Raw genomic sequence first — 14165 nt, 5'->3', positions numbered from 1 at the left:
TCATGCCACTGCACTCCAGCCTGGGCAACAACAGTGAAACTCCACCTCAAAAAAACAAAAACATATATACGTATACATGTGTAAATATTTGTATATATTCTTGTGTAAGCATCAGAATAAATCTTTGGAAGAATATACTCCCAACTATCAAGAGGTAGTTATCTCTGGATCATGAATAAGAGGAAAGGCTGGGGAGAGGAAAAAAATTTAACTTGTTATAAACTTCTATGTTGTTTATTACACAAAAGTAATTCCTTCCTTTTTTTTTTTTTTTTTTTTTCTTGAGACAGCGTCTCGCTCTGTTGCCCAGGCTGGAATGCAGTGGTGTGATTTTGGCTCACTGCAACCTCTGCCTCCTGGGTTCAAGCGATTCTCCTGCCTCAGCCTCCCAAGTAGTTTGGACTACAGCCTCGTGCCACCACACCTGGCTAATTTTTTGTATTTTTAGTAGAGGCGGGGTTTCACCGTGTTAGCCAGGATGGTCTCGATCTCCTGACCTCACAATCTGCCCGCCTCGGCCTCCCAAAGTGCTGGGATTACAGGTGTGAGCCACCAAGCCCGACCTCCTATCTTTCAATAAGTTGTAAAAGCACAGAATGGCCTAAGATAGAAATTAAATTTACTTTAAATATCACCACACAGAAATAAACCCAGCTGACATTTCTAGAACATCCATTTAGAATCTAGACCTCTTACTTCGCAGGCAAGTACATAAATACATGCAAACTCTCATCCTCCGTAACCGCCCTCCCCCAGCCTGGTTATCTCCACACTTGATCTTAGCCAAAAGGCCTGGGGGCGATAGCCTGATTATCTCATTAGTCACTCCTCATCCTCTTGCTGGCTTCATCTCCCCTACCTGACTTCAACACATTGGAGTAGCCCAAGAATGTTGTCCTGGGCTGCCTCTCTATACTGAGTCTCTAGGTCAACTCATCCAGTCTACGTCCAGCCCCCAGCCATGAGCTTCAGTCTCAGATATCCAGTTACCCACATGACAATGCCATTCAGATGCTGAAATCACATATGGAATGCATGTCCTGAATCTCACCTTTCATATCCATCCTCATCGTCCCCCGGCCAATCAGCTGGACCTTTCCCAATCTCCTCCACCTCCTTAAGTGACACCACTTTCCACCCAGCTGCTTAAGCCCCAAACCTAGAAGTTGCCCTTAATCCTGCCTTTTCCCACCTGTCACATCCAAGCCATCAGCAATCCTTCCAGGTCATTCTCTACTGCCCATATCATCCAATTCCCCACCCCGAAACGTACATGCCTTCGAAAATAGTCCTTTGACTATTACCCATTCATTGCAATTGGAGTAAAATCTAGACTCCTTACCATGGGCTGTAAGGTCCTGGGTCACCCCCACCATCCCCACCCACACCCTACCTGACGTCATCTTATGTACTCTGCCCCTGCTCCTTCTATTGGGGCCTTCCCTAAATTCTTAATATATTAATATACTTAATCTCAGAGCATCTGCCTGGGCCATTCCCTCTGCAATGGACTTCCTCAGTCCTCCCTACTGCTGGCTCCATCTCAGCCTTCAGATTTCAGCTCAAATGTCACATCCTTAGAGAGGTTTCATTTGGCCTTTCCTCCTTCCACGCTGTGAGTCTCTCTCTTATCTACAGTGTTTTCCTTCTTAGCACTGGCATGAATCCTCATCTGTTTCCTTTATTACCACACTCAGTCCTATAGAATGTACACCATGAGGTCAGGGATCCTGGGGGTATCGTTCTACCCCAGCATCTAAGACAGTCCCTGGCACCTAAAAGACTTAGCTGTTTATTGAGTAATGAGCAGGCACATACTCATATAACATTTCATACAAGTGGGATCATGTTATATATGCTACTTTGTGACTTTTCACTTACTGTTAAACATCTTCTCAAGTCAATTAATATCATCTAAATCTTTCTTTGTAGTGGCTACATGGCATATCATATGACTGTATTTAGCTGGGCATCTAGGCACTTTCCATTATCTCCCTATTATGATCAAGTTTGTAATATATATTATCGCACGTATCTTTGCACATGTGCAATTTCATCTTTAAGATAATTTCCGGCCGGGCGCGGTGGCTCACGCCTGTAATCCCAGCACTTTGGGAGGCCACGGCAGGCAGATCACGAGGTCAGGAGATCGAGATCATCCTGGTTAACACGGCGAAACCCCATCTCTACTAAAAATATTTTTAAAAAAATTAGCTGGGCGTGGTGGCGGGCGCCTGTAGTCCCAGCTACTCAGGAGGCTGAGGCAGGAGAATGGTGTGAACCCAGGAGGCAGAGCTTGCAGTGAGCCGAGATCATGCCACTGCGCTCCAGCCTGGGTGACAGAGCTAGACTCCATCTCAAAAAAAAAAAAAAAAAAAAAAAAAAAAAAAAAGATAATTTCCTAGAAGGGGAATTTATCAGGTCAAAAATAACAAAGCACAGTCTTGGACATGAAAGCAGTTTTTTAAAAAATCACCTACTCCATTTACTCTCAAGTTAAAATTAAACTAAATACATGTTTTGCAAAAATAATTACTATACTCTTCAAGGTAAATAGAATTACATCCTTATAAAAATATACTTGGATATGGTCTGCTTACAAAATCTACTTTAGACCTCTAAATTGAAGAAAATCCCCAAGTGGATATCTGTATAAAAAGCCCTATTATTAAATGCTGTGAGAATGAACAAAATAATATTCAAAGAATCCAACTGGGTGGGAGGGTTGCTGTCCTTAAAGAGACTGCATCCAAGAACAGAATAGTTGGTGGCTGTCTCACACATTCCATACTTATTTACTCTGTGATCCTCTATGACTCTGCCAGAAAACTCACAAAGTGGTAACACCATCAGCTGATGGACCATTCAGCAAAACACAGGGCTCTCAGCGATAACTATAAGCTCCCTCCTTCGAAAAGCTCAGAGTCAGTTCCATTGGTCTCAAATCCCCTTGCTTTAGTAGCTGCTGAAAGACAGTCATCATCCCCCACACCCTCACCTGATGCTGTGTGTACATCTCCTCCTAGACCCCAGTCTATCTACTGCTCTTCCCTGCCTTCCCCACTCCCTGAGGTCTTCCTCTCCTGCCCCTACAATTCAATCTGTCAGCAGCAAACAAATATCCTTAGCCTCTTCTGGAAGAAAATATTTCCTTTCCTCTTTAACTAAAACATGGCTGGTTTCTGAAGGTACCACCTCCCCTGACACCCTGACTCAACTAAAAGCTTTTTTTCCTCTGATATCCCATGACTTCCCGGCCAGGCAGTGGGGTAGCATTCTCCTTGCTCCCCACTGCCACATGCAGGCATGACTCCGACTCTCACAGAAACTTCCCTGCTGGCATTTATGGCATCCATCTGCATTCTATTATCAACCTCCTGGCCCCTTTGTCCCCTGGGCCCTGGTTCCTATCAGCTTAGCAGTAATTACAACACTGTCAGCATCCGTTTTCAAGCTCTGGCTTCTTGGTTCTTCAACTCCTTCCCTCCTCTAGCAGTTTCTTCAGTGCCACCACAGCTATGTGCATCACTACCTGTTAGCATCACAGATGTCTTGATTCTCAACATCCCACATTCTGACCACATCTTCCTGGCCTTTTGCCATCACTTGTTCTCCTTGCTTACCTGGACAATTTTATCCACTGGAAATGCCCATCCATTGAACCATTACTTTATAGCGGTCCATCAAAGGAACTGGCTTCAATTTCTCTTTCTCAGTCAGGCTTAAAGTGCGTCACTCTAACAACTCCTGAGCAAACACCCCCAATTTCTTGGACTGAGATTGCCTCTGGATTCTGGCAAAACCACTCCCCTAGATGAAGCCTTCTCTCTACTTTCTCTACACCTGGATCTGAGCAGAATTTTGCTGGAGAAAAATCATGCAAGAAAGCTCATTACAAACCTCAAAAGGGCACTTAAGGCCAACCAGAAGTTACTAGAATCAGCACTACGCTAAGTAGGAAGAAAGAAAAGAAATTATTGTTAATGATTTTAAATGTTTTGCCATTAAGTTCAGTGTTGCTGCAGACATTCTATCCCAGTTTTCTAAGAGTCTTATTGTTTATTGGTTGGATTTTACTCATGAATGGGTGCTGCATTTTTATCAAATGTACTTCCTGAATTTACTAGAATAAGTATGTGGTTATTCTAATGATCAGGTAAAAATAAATTAATAGATTCTTAAATGTTAAACCATCCTTGCATGTATGATATCCATCTACTTCTAATGGTTTTTTTTTCTCCTCAATACACACATACACACACACATACACACACACACACACACACACACACACAACCTCTACCCATACACATAACTAATACTGGTGGAGTATGTTTGCTAAATTGTTAGCATTTTTGTATTTATGTTCATTTGAGACTGATCTATAATTTTCTTCTCATGATTGTCCTTGTCCTGTTTCAGTATCAAAGTTATAGAAACTTCCTAAAATAAACCAGGAAGCTTTCTTTTTTTCCCTTCTTCCTTGGAATCATTTGTTTATGGATTACTTATTCCTTATAAATTTGATAAAACTTATATTAAAAATATCAGGACCTGATGTATTTTTTATAAATTAAGGAGGGGCTTTTTATACTACCAATTTAATTTCTTTAATTATGATTCTAGGTAATACACATTCATCTAGGAAATTGTTCATTTCATCTAAGTTTTCAAATTTATTGACATATTGCTGTTTCTAATATATTCTTATGCTTTTTAAGGCCTCTATGAATTGGTTATTTCTACATTGGTTATTTCTACATTTCAATCATATTCATCTAGAAAATTGTTCATTTCATCTAAGTTTTCACATTTATTGACATATTGCTGTTTCTAACATATTCTTATGCTTTTTAAGGCCTCTATGAATTGGTTATTTCTACATTTCATTCAAAATTTCAATTGTGCCTTCTCTATCATTTTATTTTCTTGATCAGTCTGAAGTGGAAGTTCGTTTATTGCATCTAGTGTTTCTAAAGAACCAGGTTTGGTTTTACTCCTCCTCCGCCTATGGTTTCCATTTTGTTTATTTCAGATTTGAAACTCATTATTAACTCCCTTCTAATTGCTTTGGACTTGTACCAGTACTCTTTTTTCTAATTTGTTTTTCAATCATGTTCTATCTACTTTTTCCCCTCTCCTTGTCCTTATACATTAGAATCAGCTGGTCAAGTTTCAAAAAATAACCCTGCTGGGGCTTTGGGGAATAAAAATTCCTTTACTAATTTAGGCAGAATGGACACCTTTATGTTATTCCATCTCCCATCCATTGGTCCTGATTTTAGTGATAATGCATTTAGAATTTCATGATTAAGCAGAATACTGGCTTTTGGACTGAGATTTATGATACTACAGAGAAACTAGTCACTACTATTTTATTAGGTTTTATGCAAATTCAAAAACAGACGTAGAATTTTCAAATGCTTTTGGAAATAAAGATAATTATACTGATTTTTCTCCCTAGATCTATTGGTAATTAATGTATTAGTAGAATCCCTAATATTGAACCATCTTTGTATTCCTGGAATAAATCTCACTTGGTCATGACAATATGCTGCTAAATTCTGTTTGACAACACTTTATTGAGAATTTTGGTGTGGTTGTTGTTGTTATTATTATTATTGAGACGGAGTATTGCTCTGTTGCCCAGGCTGGAGTGCAGTGGCATGACTTCAGCCCACTGCAACCTCTGCCTTCTGGGTTCAAGAAATTCTCCTGCCTCAGCCTCCCAAGTAGCTGGGATAACAGATGCCCGTCACCATACCCGGCTAATTTTTGTATTTTTAGTAGTGATGAGGTTTTACCACGTTGGCCAGGCTGGTGTCAAACTCCTGATCTTAGGTGATTCACCCGCCTTGGCCTCCCAAATTGCTGGGATTATAGGCATGAGCCACCACACCCAGCCTAGAGTGGTTATTTTAAGTGAGATTGGTCTGTACCTCTCTTTGCAATTTTTGTTGCATTTTGACATTGTAATGCAAGATTTATGTTAAAATTAGGAAATTTTTAATCTTATATGTGCTAGAATGGTTTGAGCAGCACTAACATCCTTCTTTTAAAAAACTAGTAGAATTCCTCTGTAATGTAATCTGGATCATACACATATTTGTAGGGTACTTCTCTGACAACTTTGTCTCTCTCTTCTATGAAGATTTGTCTGCTAAGGTTTCCCATCTATTTAGAAGTCCATTTTGTTAAACTGTATTTTCCTGGAAAATTGCCCAGTTACTCCAGGTTCTCATCAAGACTTGGATGTGCACAGACAACTGCAAGTTAAAATGTTAAATAAACTGTAGTTCCTGTTTGACCCACATATTCTTCCCACCCTGAGTCTTCCTTATCTAACTGGCAACACCATCCATCTCATTGCAAAAGACAAAAACCTAGAAGACTGACTTCATTCTTCTTCCTTTACCTACTGCTTCCATTTATTAACTCTAGCTCCAAAATATATCTGAAATCTCTCTATTTCTCACCACCTCCACTGCTATCCTCCTGCTTAGAACCACCATCTTGGACACAAAAAGCCTTCTGGTTGGACTCTCCTCTTCCAGTCTTCATTCCTCCCATCAATTCTTAACATAGCATCTAGAGTAATTTTCTTAAAATATAAATTAGATTATATTATCCTAACCTATTCCTAGATTAGGATAATCAATGCCTTCACCAAAAACCACGTATATTTTCTCTAACCCTTAGTATAAAATTCCAACTCCTCAACATGGACAATGAAGCCTTACCTCGTTGAGAGTCTACCATCCTCCCAATTCACTTCAAATAACTGCCTCCCTTACTCACTGTTTCTCAAAGATGACCCCACCTGACCCTGTTACTTTAAACCACAAGTCTAGTTTCTACTTATTCTTGAAACCTCATCTTAAATGTCATTTCCTCAGAGAGACCTTGAAGTGTCTTAAGCTGACACTTCACACCACTTCTCTCTGCCAAAGCACCTTGTTAATATCCCTCAAAGCACTTGTTGTCATTGTTTTGTTTACTTGCCATTTTTCTATCTTCCTTCAAAAAATGTATCTTTTAATGGGTTGCCTCCATTAAACACGTTTGTATATTAACCACTGAACAGGTTGAACATACCTAATCTGAAAATCTGATATCCAAAATGCTCCATAATCCAAAATTTTTAAAATGTCAATGTCAAAGAAATGTTCACTGGAGCATTGTGAATTTCAGATTTTTGGATTAAGGATGCTCAACCAGTGCATATTCTGCAAATATTCCAGAATCCAAAAACATCTGAAATCTGAAACACTTCTGGTCTCATGCATTTTGGATGAGGGATACTCAACCTGTATCTCTATGTCCATCATAGTGATTGATGCAGGGTAAGCATTCAGTTATAAACACTTACTGAAGGAATGACCCAGACCCAAAAGGATAATTTCTAAAATGGGAGAAATTGCTATAAAGGAGAAGCTCTGCCAGGCACAGTGGCTCACGCCTGTAATCCCAGCACTTTGGGAGGCTGGGACAGGCGGATCACAAGGTCAGGAGATCGAGAACATCCTCACTAACATGGTGAAACCCCATCTCTACTAAAAATACAAAAAATTAGCTGGGTGTGGTGGTGGGTGCCTGTAGTCCCAGCTACTCAGGAGGCTGAGGCAGGAGAATGGCGTGAACGAGGGAGGCGGAGCTTGCAGTGAGCCGAGATCATGCCACTGCACTCCAGCCTGGGCGACAGAGTGAGATTCTATCTCAAAAAGAAAAAAAAAGGAGAAGCTCCACTGCAGAAATGTCATATGAACAAAGCGTTACAGTATCTTTTAGAGCTTGCCCCCTGCCCTGACCCCAATTCACATCCACTGAAGAATGCAAATCTTTGCACCTACCTGAGGACTGCAATCATAAAACCAGGTTTTGGCTTTCTTATGAAGTCTGAGTTGAATTGAACCTGGAAGAAATTGGTCCATCTCTTATTATATTCACATTAGGCAATTTAAAAACAAGAACATATATCTAGATACATCTGCATATCAGAGTTATTTCACAGACCATTATGTTACTTAATTATAGACACCAACAACCCAGGATATTAACATAAGAGGTTAACATGTTCATTTGATTCCATTTTATGTGTTCTCTCTGTCAGTACCACTGGCCCACAACATATGCAGAGGTATTTCATGGGCACCATCAAAGCACTGAAACCCTAACTCCTTGTAGTTCTAAGCTAGGGGCCGAAATAATCCAGTCTGAGGGATATTCTTTTCATTTCTTTAACAAAACACATAGGCCATCACTGACATGAAAACATAAGATAAGGACAGACAGGGGATACCTGTTTGACCTTGAATGAGGCTTACTAACCTCTTCTAAGGCCCTTGCACATCAAGCACTCAGCCCAGGGCCAGGCACCCATAAGCACTCAGCATGAGCTAAGAGAATCACCATCATCCCTCACTGGCAAGCAAGAGGAAAGTTTTCTTAGGTGTTTGGAAGAGAAAAGAACAAACCAAAACCCCAAGAGCGGTAATATTTAGCAGATGGTTGTTTTTAAGGTATTTAAATTCACATAGGGACCTGTTATCAAAGGGAGATGAATGAAAATAGTAATTAATATCTTACAATGTTTGAAGAGAAAGTTGCCTAACATTGCAGATTTAGTCAAAATAAACGAATCCCCCAGGTTTCAGAAGACTAGGGGATATAGTCTTCTCTAGTGCTTAACACAGTGTGGCTTTTTATCAGCTGTTCTCAAAGTGTGTCTGGGGAACCCCTAAGAAACCAAAGGTTCTGTGAAGTCAAAATTATTTTGGTAATAATAATAACATTAAGACATTATGTGCTTTTAAAATTCTTACTCCCTCAAAAACGTCTAGGGGAATTTCCCAAAGGCTACATGACTCACAACAGATTAAACTCAGAAATAGATACGAGAATCCAGCCGGCTTCTGTTAAGCCAGACATTAAAGAGATTTGCAAAAACATGAAGCAATGTTATTCTTCCCACATGCTTCTTGTTCTGAAAAGTCTAGTTATTTTTCATAAAAATCTGTTATTTATATTAACACAAAAAGGTTTATTGTTATTTTAAAATAAATGTATTTTTAAAAATCTGTCTCAATTTTTAATATGAAAAATATTCACAGATAGAACCCACATAAGCAAAAGCTCTTTGGGGATCCTCAATAAATGTTAAACATGTAAAGAGGTCTTGATTCCAAGACCTTGGAGAACCACTCACTACCAACCATGGGTATTAAGTGAAGATGGTTTAAAAGGTGTCATCACCTTTAACTATACACGGAGGGAGACGGTGTGTGAGGGGTTGTGGGAGTGGTTCATAAAGTCATCATCATTAACTGTGTTAACTGGAGTAAAACACAGGATGGATAACTCGAATTTTAAAACATTTTTTTTTTTTTGCTTTGAAATATATGCATGACCAGAATATCCTTCCTAAAACCATGTGCCTTAAATTTCTGTGAAAGCAGCTGATTCTCAATTGGAAGATAAAGCTTTAACTGTTATAAATTTATACGGGGATTTCTTTTGATTATTCGAGTGGGAAAGGAACACTAGAATTTTCCCGCAGGGCAGAAGTAGAGGAGTCCAGACTCAACTCTCCCCTTCTTTGGGCTCCGGAAGATGGGACAATATCCCAAATGAATAGAAAGAGCAGCCCCAGAGGACGCATTGATGAATTACAGTGCAGGGAGCCGTAGCAGGATCAACCCATTTGTTGTTTTAAAAAATGTGTAAATGAGTAAAATAGAATATAGTCTATCAAAAGCACAATTTTGTATATAACTGAACATTTGTATAAAACTGAAAACTGTTTACTTAGAAACCTAAACATTTTTCTCAAAATCTAATCATTTTAATTTTTAAAAATGCTGCTTAAAAATAAACCAGGATTTTAAAAAAACACAGAAACTTGGACATCAGGCTTTTCAAGATTTACGCTTCTCGAATGGTATCATTAGCCGCACTCTATCCTCAGGGAGGTGCCACAGAAGTGGCCGGTTCAAAAGATGCAGCTATTTCATTAGTTATGGGAGTTTTACTGTCACCAACTGCCCATTCTCTAGCTAAAGCATTACCTCATACTTCAACCAAGATTATTCTAGAAAGAACACCTTTCAAAGTACCTCAGCACTTGCAGATCACGGAAGGATTGCAGATCAGCAGACTGTTTCCCCCAGAATTCCTAAGATTGAACAAAAGTTTTGTTTAAGTGGTTAGCGTTATTTTTCCCTGGGAAAGATCCGAAGCCAGAAAATGTTCCAGACAAAAAGAACTTACCAGAACCTCCTTCTCAAGGTGTTCCAGGGCCTGAATATCCTTCTTAAGACTGCTCAACTCTTGAAGAACCAAATTTTGAAAGCGCTCTAGTTTATTGAGTCTAATAAACAAAAAAGCAGTAACTATCATTGGGACGGCTTGGATGTGACAGCAGACTTTCTTAATAAGTCATCTGATTACAAAGATACTTCAGACTCATCTCCAGACATTTCTTGTCATGGGAACATGTGGTGTCTCACTTTTCTTCCCTCCCCTCCCTGCCTGCTCATCCTCAACCTGGAAACCTCACTATGCAAACTCTCAGGTCATCTTTTTTTTTCTTTTTTTGAGATGGAGTTTTGCTCTTGTTGCCCAGGCTGCAGTGCAATGGCACGATCTCAGCTCATTGCAACAAGTGATTCTCCTGCCTCAGCCTCCAGACTAGCTGGGACTACAGGCGTGTGCCACCACGCCCAGCTCATTTTTTTGTATTTTTAGTAGAGACAGGGTTTCACCATGTTGACCAGGCTGATCTCGAGCTCCTGACCTCAGGTGATCCACCTGCCTCAGCCTCCCAAAATGCTGGGATTACAGGCGTGAGCCACCATGCCTGGCCTCAGGTCATCTTTCAACAGCAACACAGAGGAAGCTGATTTTTTTTTAGTAGAGAACAACAGGACAGATGACTCCTGGGAAGATGAGACTGAGGCTCCCCATTCCTACCTTCCACTTGCTCCCCTTTCTCTTGCACTAAGCTGGCCCTGAAAGCTATGGTCAGGAATGAGCTAATACACTTTTTTCCCATACCTACATTTTAGTTCTAACATTTCTAAGAGTCACTATTCTTTGTCTAATGGTCATATTTGCTTATTTGTTAATTTTATTTGCTTGCTTATAGTTTGTCTTCTCTATTAGGTCAAATGTTTCAATGAAAAGCACCTAAAACTCATCCTCACCTCACTCTCATACCAAGCATAGGGCCTGGTATCCGACATTGCTCAGTGTGCATTTGCTGAGTGACACAGATAACTGTGTGCCCCTGAAAGAGCATGGGAATTCCACAGATCCAAAGTCCTTCGTGGGCTTGCTTTGACATTCAAAGGACATTGCACACCAGACTTTGAAAAATAGTAAAAATTTCTATTCAAATAATGTGTTCCATCCTAAGAAAATTTCTGTCTCAGTTAAGCAAATCAACTTGCCATTCCTTTCTTCCCTTTCTTCATTTACAGGCCATTCTCTCCAACAAGGAACAATTTCTACTCTAACCTTCCCTGTGCCATTCAAATCTTTGTTTCTAAAACCTCTCTCAGGAAGCACTTCCATTGTAATCACTCTGAATTAACTCAAATCACTACAGAAACTCATCCCTCCACTACCCTTCCTCATCCCTCTAAAATCCTGGCACCTTTGTATTTCCTGTTACATGGTCATAAGGGTGTGTGTGTGTGCGCGTGCATGTGCAAATGTGTGTATTGTGTGTGTATGGTGTTTTTTTTTTTTTTTTTGAGACAGAGTTTTGCTCTTGTTGCCCAGGCTGGAGTGCAATGGCATGATCTCAGCTCACCACAACCTCCGCCTCCCGGGTTCAAGTGATTCTCCCGCCTCAGCCTCCCAAATAGGTGGGATTACAGGCATGCGCCACCACGCCTGGCTAATTTTGTATTTTTAGTAGAGATGGGGTTTCTCCATGTTGGTCAGGCTGGTCTCGAACTCCTGACCTCAGGTGATCCACCCACCTCGGCCTCCCAAAGTACTGGGATTACAGGCGTGAGCCACCGCGCCTGGCTGGTGTTTTCTTACTGTGGTAAAATACACATAATATTTACCCTTTTAACCATTTTTAAGTATAAAATTCAATGGCATTAAGTACATTCACAGTGTTTTGTAACCACCATCACTATCCATTTCCAGAACTCTTCCATCATCCCAAACAGAAACTCTGTACCATTAAACAACAGCTCCTCCTTTCCCCAACCTTTGGCAACCTCTGTTGCACTCTCTGCCTCTACGAATTTGACTATTCTGGGTACACCTCATATAAGTGGAGTCATATAACATTTGTCCCTTGTTATCTGGCTTCTTTCCTTCAGCATAATGATTTCAGGGTTCATCCATGGTATAGCATGTGTCAGAATTTAATTCTTTTTTAAGGCTGAATAACAGACCATTGTATGGATATAGCATATTTCATTTAGCCAGTATTTTTAACATATATTTCCATGCTTGTCTTGTCTTCATAACTGGATAATAATTTTTTTAAGAACAGCATTTTAGTATCATGGTAGACCATGAGGAGGCTTAAGATGGACATTTAGTTCAAACCCTTTTCGTATGAATGAAGAACCAGAAACCCAGAAGGGTTAAATGATGTATCAATCCTCACATCTGCTCAGGCCCCAACTCCTCTGGGCCCTAGCACAGCGGTCACGAGATAAACGTTGTTGCTGAGTGATCATACATCCATGACCTTGTTTTGAAACCTAAAACTTACCTGAACAGTTGTATCTGGTTTAAAAGTTTTATTAGGCAATCCGGTGCTTTCTTTGCATTTTCTGAATTCAGTGGACGCTTTCTGTACCTAAGCTAAATCATAACAACAATAACAAAATGATCACATTTGAGTTTAATATAATTGTATAAGTTGAATGCATGCTTTGTGTTAAAAAGATGCTGCCAGCATGTAATAACATTCATAGCAAATGTGAGTGCTAAACAAGTGTGATCAGGCATCATCCTATACACCTGTCAGGTATTACCCCAGGTTCAGGACCAATACAGAACAAGCTGAAATAGAAACATTTACACTCATGCTACCTGATACAGTTTGCATATTTGCCCCCACCCAAATCTCATGTTGAAATGTAATCCCCAATCCTGGATTGGGGAGTGAGGCCTGGTGGCAGGCTTTCGGGTCACGGGGGCGGATTCCTCATGGCTTGGTGCCATCCTCACAACAGCGAGTCATGACACCTGGTTGTTTGAAAATGTGTGGCACCTCCCCGCCCCTTGCTCCTGCTCTCCCTATGTGACACGCCTGCTCCCCCTTGGCCTTCCACCATGAGTAAAACTCCCTGAGGCCTCCCCAGAAGCCAAGCAGATGCCAGTGCCATGCTTCCTGTATGGCCCGCAGAACCTTGAGCTAATTAAACCTCTTTTTTAAAAAAAAAATAAATTATCCAGTCTCAGGTATTTATTTATAGCAATTCAAGAATGGCCTAATATACTACCAATACACACAATGGATACTATGAATAAATTTCTATTACTAATTGGCTTACATTGGTATCACAGAAAATAAGACTCTGGAGATCTAAGTTAATTAAATGAATATTGGTTAGAGTAATATACTCTTCTCAAATGTACTAATAAATAAGTCATTTGGGATTATAAGTAACAGGACAAAAAAGGAAAAGACTGAAATGGTTCCAATATTCATCTTGTAGACAAGATTTTGGGATGGGCTGTATGCACAGTGTCTCAAAGGTCTGCCACCACTCAGCCGACCACCAACCCACAGTCCACCTCCGTCTTTGACTCAGATTGCTCTTTTTTAAAAAAATAGACAGGGTCTTGCTCTGTTGCCTAGACTGGAACACAGCGGCATGATCATAGCTCATTGTAACTTTGAACTGCTGTACTCAAGGGATTCTCTTACCTCAGCTTCCTGAGTAGCTGGGACTACACATGTATGTCACCATACCTGGCTAATTTTTAAAAACATTTTTTGTAGAGACAGGGTCTCACTATGTTGCACGGGCTGATCTTGAACTCCTGGCCTCAAGCGATTCTCCCCCCTTGGCCTCCCAAAGTGCTGGGATCCACAGGCATGAATCACCGTGCCCGGCCCCAGACTCCCCTCTAGCCCACTTGGTTCCCTCCTTCTCCTCCTCCTCGTCTATCACTGTGACCAAATCATT

General features: G+C 40.5%; 1 protein-coding gene across 1 annotated transcript in view; it reads right to left on the bottom strand.

Annotated features, from left to right (window-relative positions):
- The window catches only part of SYCP2L (synaptonemal complex protein 2 like), an 81568-nt gene that overhangs the window by 3177 nt on the left and 64226 nt on the right, over nucleotides 1-14165 (bottom strand). Inside the window, exons 26-29 of the mRNA XM_024248059.3 lie at nucleotides 12740-12831; nucleotides 10267-10366; nucleotides 10113-10171; nucleotides 7851-7912 (exon numbers count right to left, since the gene is read on the bottom strand). Of these exons, the coding sequence (XP_024103827.3) occupies nucleotides 7888-7912; nucleotides 10113-10171; nucleotides 10267-10366; nucleotides 12740-12831 (276 nt within the window). The 3' untranslated portion in view covers nucleotides 7851-7887. The remainder of the gene's footprint in view (nucleotides 1-7850; nucleotides 7913-10112; nucleotides 10172-10266; nucleotides 10367-12739; nucleotides 12832-14165) is intronic.

The sequence above is a fragment of the Pongo abelii genome, chromosome 5 (assembly GCF_028885655.2).
Source record: "Pongo abelii isolate AG06213 chromosome 5, NHGRI_mPonAbe1-v2.0_pri, whole genome shotgun sequence".
Taxonomy (NCBI): Eukaryota; Metazoa; Chordata; class Mammalia; order Primates; family Hominidae; genus Pongo; species Pongo abelii.
This window is presented reverse-complemented; position numbering and strand designations above follow the sequence as displayed.